This window comes from Nicotiana sylvestris, chromosome 8 (assembly GCF_000393655.2).
Source record: "Nicotiana sylvestris chromosome 8, ASM39365v2, whole genome shotgun sequence".
In the NCBI taxonomy this organism is placed as follows: Eukaryota; Viridiplantae; Streptophyta; class Magnoliopsida; order Solanales; family Solanaceae; genus Nicotiana; species Nicotiana sylvestris.
In genome coordinates this window covers 201,095,593-201,102,255 of record NC_091064.1, presented here as the reverse complement: position 1 = coordinate 201,102,255, position 6,663 = coordinate 201,095,593, and the positions used below count along the sequence as shown (strand labels likewise).

The 6,663-nt window shown below is 43.3% G+C and overlaps 1 protein-coding gene across 1 annotated transcript; it reads left to right on the top strand.

Annotated features, from left to right (window-relative positions):
- Positions 1 to 4,449: 4,449 nt before the first annotated feature.
- LOC138876242 (uncharacterized) lies at positions 4,450 to 5,949 on the top strand. The gene is made up of 2 exons (XM_070155147.1): positions 4,450 to 5,250; positions 5,377 to 5,949. Exons 1-2 carry the CDS (start codon positions 4,450 to 4,452, stop codon positions 5,947 to 5,949), a joined length of 1,374 nt encoding a protein of 457 aa, XP_070011248.1.
- The last annotated feature ends 714 nt before the right edge of the window (positions 5,950 to 6,663 follow it).

Genomic DNA, 6,663 nt, shown 5'->3' with positions numbered 1-6,663 from the left:
TGGGATGATCTTGCTAGAGATTTCGTCAGGCAGTTCCAGTACAGCATTGATATTGCTCTAGATAGGAATTCATTGACAAACTTGAAAAAGAAATCCTCAGAAAGCTTCCGAGATTACGCAATTAAATGGCGTGAGCAGGCATCCAGGGTAAAGCCTCCGATGGATGAAGTTGAAATGGTCACAGTTTTCCTTCAAGCTCAGGAAGCTGACTACTTCCAGAATATGATGTCCGCAATAGGTAAACCGTTCGCTGAAGCTATCAAGATTGGCGAAATGGTTGAAAATGGGCTAAAAACGGGTCGAATTCTAAGCCAATCCACTATCAGAGCTACCTCCCAAGCCATTCAGGGTGGGTCTGGAGGGATAGCAAAGGGAAAGAAAAGGGAAGAAACATTCATGGCAGCGTCAGGTACAAGGAGAAACTATACTCCCAGATCCATTTTCTCAGAAAGGACCCCGCAACACAATTACCCTCACCAAAATTTGGCCTATACTCCTCAGCCATACTCGGTCATGAATACTCAGCCTTATGTCTGGCCACAACAACAAGCCAATATAAATCAAGCTCCATTTCCTAGAAACCAACCTCCTTACCAAACCCACTACAACCCCCGTCCTCCACAAAATAATATCCACCCTCATGAACCGCCCAAGAGACCAAATTTCACACCAATTGGCGAAACCTACTCCAGCTTGTTACCGAAGTTTGTTCAAATGGGTTTGCTACAGCCTATTCCTCAAACCTGGCAAAACCCAGCATCACCCGCTTATAGATCCGGTACCCGATGCGCCTATCACTCAGGGGCAGAAGGGCATGACACGGATGATTCCCAATGTGACCAACAACCCACTTCCAGCCCATAACAACGGGTTAGTAATTGGAATGATTTGTGAGGATGAGGAATTTGACCCAGCATTGAAGACCATCATTGCCATTGCTGACAAAGAAAAGAAACCAAAAGTTGCCTCGAAGCAAGATAAAGGGGAGAAAAAGAAAGAAACTAACCCTCCAAAGTCAGAGAAGAACATGGAAGTTGAGACCGGGGCAACTCCTCTCAAAGATGTTGTTCTCTACGTCCCTCAAGGCCATAAAGAAAAGCAGATGACATTGAGTCCTCCCAGGAGATTCGAGCTGAACAAAACAACCCAGATGTATGTGCCCAAGGGGGTTTATGTGATGCGGGAGCCAATTAAACCATCAAGGCTGAATGAGCCCGTGGTTATTGGACGCGCGCCACAGAAGCCCATGAAAGATCCTACTGTTGTGCCCTGGAACTACAACAAAACGGTGGTGACCTATAAAGGCAAAGAAATTCCAGGAAAAGTTCAAGAAAATAACCCTGTTGAAAAGTATTCCAATTTGGAAGAGGTAAACAACGCTACTAGAAAGCGCTTCCCACTTAAGAAGCCTGTGAGTGCCGAAGAAGCGGAGGTTTTCTTCCAAAACATGAAAATGGCAGATTATGAGGTGATTGACCCGCTTCGAAAATTTCCCGAACAAGTCTCCCTATTGGCTTTGTTGATGAATTCCCCCGAACATCAGAAGGTATTGATCAAGACCCTTAACGAAGCATATGTGCCTATTGACATTTCTGTAGAGCAGTTGGAGAGAATGGCAGAAAGATTTTTCGCAATCAACCAGATCACTTTCAGCAAAAATGATTTACCCTCAGAAGGGGTCGTACATAACAAAGTCTTGCACCTAACAGTCAAATGTGAAGGGCACTACGTGAAAAGGGTGATGTTGGACGGAGGCTCTGGAGTAGACATTTGCCCACTTTCAACTCTACAGCGTATGGAAATTGGGACCGAAATAATCTGACCCAACAATGTCTGTGTACATGCCTTTGATGGCATCAAAAGGGACACAATTGGAGAGATCGATCTAATTCTGACCATCGGCCTAGTAGACTTTGAAGTAACCTTCCAGGTTCTAGACATGGACACATCCTACAACTTTCTTTTGGGAGGCCATGGATTCATGCAGCAGGGGCTGTACCCTCCACTCTTCATCAGATGGTAAAGTTTGAGCATAAGGACCAAGAGATCGTGGTCCACGGAGAAGATGAGCAATCAATTTATCGGGACCCATCAGTCCCATGTCTTGAAGCAAGAGAGGGGAGTGAGCACATAGTTTATCAGGCTTTTGAAATTGTGGTTGCAGACCAGTACAAAGAAGGAAACCCTTGCCCCCAACCCTTCCTTTCTAATGCATCAATCATGGTGGCCAAAGAAATGATCCGACATGGCTTCAAACTGGGGAAGGGACTTGGGAAATCATTGCAAGGGATAGTTGAACTTATCACCCTGCCACCAGTGAAAAGTTCTTCGGGGTAGGCTTCCGACCCACTCCGGCTGATAGAAGATGGGTAAATGATAGAAAGAATGATGGTTGGGTTTTGCCTCAGCCGGTTCCGCATCTTTACAGAACATTTTTCAAGCCAAAATACCAGAAGAAAGAAGTAGATGAGGCCTTTACTGCCGAAGAGATTGAGGAGATCTGTGGGGCAATGAGGAAGATACTATATGAAACCCACATGGTCTAGCCAGGGGAGGGCTCAAGCACCGCTGAGGTGCTGTATATGGGTCCCAATGCCAAGCTACAGAATTGGAAGGATACGTCATTCCCAATCAGGCGGGAATCCTGGTAGACCTGTCCTGCCACTTTTTCTGCATCACGAGTTATTTTAGGGTGTAACTCGGATGTTTTTCTTTTGGTTTCCTGTCTTTTTAAATACTAATGTGAACCTTGTTATCTTCTAAATTCAATGAAATGAAATTAATATTTCATCGTTTATCTCTCTTCATTCTTTCTGATTTTTGTTACTTTTTCTTATTTCTTCTTTCAGTTCTAATAATGCGGCTTTAAATAACATGACATGCTTGCGGACTTCATGCCCAGATCCAAACACGCTGTCTAACAGTGAAATAATGAACCAAGAACCGGAATATGATGAGGAAGAGGCTTTTAAGGAAATAAATCGAGAATTAGAACACTTTGAGAATAAACCTAAGACGAATTTGAATGATACCGAACCGGTTAATTTGGGAACTCCTGAAGAAATCCGAGAAACCAAAATAAGCATTCACACAGATGAAAAAACGCGAGATGCAATAATTCAACTCCTCTTTGAATTTAAAGATGTGTTTGCTTGGTCATACGATGACATGCCAGGATTAGGTGTTGATCTAGTGGTGCATAAATTGCCAATTTACCCTGATTGTCCTCTAGTTCAACAGAAGCAAAGGAAGTTCAAGACTGATATCAGTGATAAGATCAAAGAAGAAATCACAAAGCAGTTGAAAACAGGAGTAATTCGGGTAGTCCAGTATACTACGTGGTTGGCTAATGTAGTTCATGTACCGAATAAAGATGGGAAAACTCGGGTGTGTGTGGATTATCGAGATTTGAATAGGGCAAGTCCCAAAGACAATTTCCCGTTGTCCAACATCCGCATCTTTGTTGATAACTGTGCCAAACATGAGATACAGTCTTTCGTAGATTGTTACGCTGGATATCATCAGGTGTTAATGGATGAAGAAGATGCCGAGAAAACCGCCTTCACTACACCTTGGGGTACTTACTGTTATCGGGTTATGCCGTTCGGTTTAAAGAATGCCGGGGCAACTTACATGAGAGCCATGACTGCCATTTTTCATTATATGATGCATCAAGAGATAGAGGTGTATATAGACGACGTGATAGTCAAGTCCAGGGCTCGGGACGATCATGTTCGAGACTTGAGGAAATTTTTTGAGAGGCTGAGAAAGTACGACCTGAAGCTGAATCCGGCTAAGTGTGCCTTCGGAGTCCCATCGGGCAAGCTTCTGGGTTTCATAGTAAGAAGGAGAGGTATCGAGTTAGATCCAACAAAGATAAAGTCTATCCGAGATCTACCTCCTCCAAGAACGAAGAAAGACGTGATGAGTCTATTAGGCAGGTTAAACTATATCAGTCGATTCATTGCCCAACTGACTAGCACATGTGAGCCCATATTCAAGCTATTGAGGAAGGATGCAGCAATCAAATGGACGGCTGAGTGTCAAAAGGCTTTTGACAAGATCAAAGAATATCTTTCAAATCCTCCAGTTTTGGTCCCGCCAGAGCCAGAGAGACCCCTGTTCTTGTATCTGAAGGTCTTGGAAAATTCTTTCGGTTGTGTCCTCGGACAACATGACATAACTGGAAAGAAAGAGCAGGCGGTCTATTATTTAAGCAAGAAGTTCACCGGTTATGAGGTCAAGTATACTTTGTTGGAAAGAACGTGTTGTGCTTTGACATGAGTTGCTCAAAAATTGAGACATTATATCCAAGCTCATACTACTTACCTCATAACCATGTTGGATCCTTTGAAGTACATATTCCAGAAACCGATGCCTACTGGGAGATTAGCAAAGTGGCAAATCTTGCTTACTGAATTCGACATAGTCTATGTCACTCGCACGGCAATGAAAGCCCGGGCATTAGCAGATCATTTGGCTGAGAACCTGATTGATGATGAGTACCAACCTTTGAGAACTTACTTCCCAGATGAAGAAGTAAATTCAGTTGAGACAATATCTGAAGACACTCATGCTTGGAAAATGTTCTTTGATGGGGCGGTAAACGCAAAAGGTGTTGGAATTGGGTCAATTTTGATCTCACCCACTGGTCAGCACTATCCAGCCGCAGCTCGGCTTCGGTTCTTCTGTACAAACAACACCGCCGAGTATGAATCTTGCATTATGAGTATAAACATGGCAATCGACCAAAATGTCGAAGAGTTGTTGATTATGGGAGACTCAAATCTGATTATCCGGCAAGCCCAAGGAGAATGGGAAACCCGAGATGTTAAGCTTATCCCTTACAAAAAGCATGTGGAAGACCTCAGCAAGCGATTCAAGTCAATAGAGTTCAGGTACATTCCTTGTTGTCACAACGAATTAGCCGACGCACTTGCTACTTTGGCCTCAATGCTGCCATATCCCGGCAATGCTCACATAGATCCCTTGGAAATTCAAATCCGGGAAAGGCATGGTTATTGTAATACAATTGAAGCAGCACCAAATACCCAACCATGGTACCATGACATCAAAAAGTTTCTGAAAACTCAAGAATACCCCGAGCAAGCCAGTGGAGACCAAAAGAGAACCATTAGGCGGCACGCGAGTGGTTTCTTTTTGAGTGGGGATGTCTTATACAAGAGAACTCCGGACCTCAATTTGTTAAGATGTGTTGATACAGAAGAGGCTGGAAGAATCATGCATGAGGTACACGCGGGAGTATGCGGGCCCCACATGAACGGGTATGTTTTAGCAAAGAAAATCCTTCGATTGGGTTATTACTGGATGACCATGGAAAATGACTGTTTTAGTTTCGTGCGGAAGTGTCATCAGTGTCAGGTGCACGGTGATTTGATTCATGCACCTCCCACAGAACTGCATCCCATGTCTGTACCTTGGTCATTTGTTGCTTGGGGCATGGATGTCATTGGGCCAATCGAGCCAAAAGCCTCAAATGGACACAGATTCATACTAGTTGCCATTGACTACTTTACAAAATGGGTCGAAGAAATCACTCTCAAGTCTGTCACCAAGAAAGCTGTGGTAGATTTCGTGCACTCCAATCTTATCTGCCGTTTTGGCATTCCCGTAACTATTATCACAGACAATGCTGCAAACTTGAATAGTCATTTGATGAGGGATATATGTGAGCAATTTAAGATAATGCACCTAAACTCTACTCCTTATCGGCCTAAAGGCAATGGTATCGTTGAAGCAGCAAACAAAAACATCAAAAAGATTTTGAGAAAGATGATTCAAAGTTCCAGGCAGTGGCATGAAAAGCTGTCATTTGCATTGTTGGGATATCATACTATTGTGCGCACACCAATTGGAGCCACCCCATATCTTTTGGTTTATGGCACGAAAGCCGTAATACCCGCCGAGGTCGAAATCCCCTCTCTCTGAATCATTGTTGAAGCCAAAATTGAAGACAGTGAGTGTGTTAAAACCCGTCTGGAACAATTAACCTTGATCGATGAAAAATGAATGGTTACGGTCTGCCACGGGCAGTTGTACCAACAAAGGATGGCTCGTGCCTATAACAAGAAAGTGCGACCTAGAAATTTTGAAGTGGGGCAACTCGTTTTAAGGCGTATTTTTCCCCATCACCAGGAAGCAAAAGGAAACTTCGCTCCTAATTGGAAGGGCCCATACGTCATCAGAAAGATATTGCCAAGAGAAGCATTGTATCTGGGCGATATCGAAGGAAATGATCCTGAAATAACTGTAAATGCAGATGCGGTCAAAAGGTACTATGTCTAATCCTTCTGCAGCAATAACATTATCCGATTGGGATGACGAAGGCTTTCATTCTCATTACCCCAAACACTCCAATCCTTGCTAACCCTTTGAGTTGTTTACTTTTCTTTCATTACCCTCTTTGGAACCTGAAAGCGTCATTAAAAAAACAAAAGAAAAATCAAAAACAAAGTTTCCTGAACTATGTCTGACTTGATTCCGAAAGGATACGTAGGCAGCCTCTCTCTGGGGTTTAGTCACACCAAAATAAAAATCCAAATTCCCTAAAAAATGAAAATGGGGCAGATGTTGTATTGGTCCTGCGATAATCCCGCTTGAATGGTTCCAAAGTTGTAATTCGATCCAAATCATTTTTACCCA

Coding starts and splice junctions, on each gene's coding strand:
- LOC138876242 (XM_070155147.1), top strand. CDS start 4,450: ATGAAAGCCCGGGCATTAGCAGATCATTTGGCTGAGAACCTGATTGAT. Junction 5,251..5,376: donor CTGGAAGAATCATGCATGAG/GTACACGCGGGA, acceptor AAGTGTCATCAG/TGTCAGGTGCACGGTGATTT.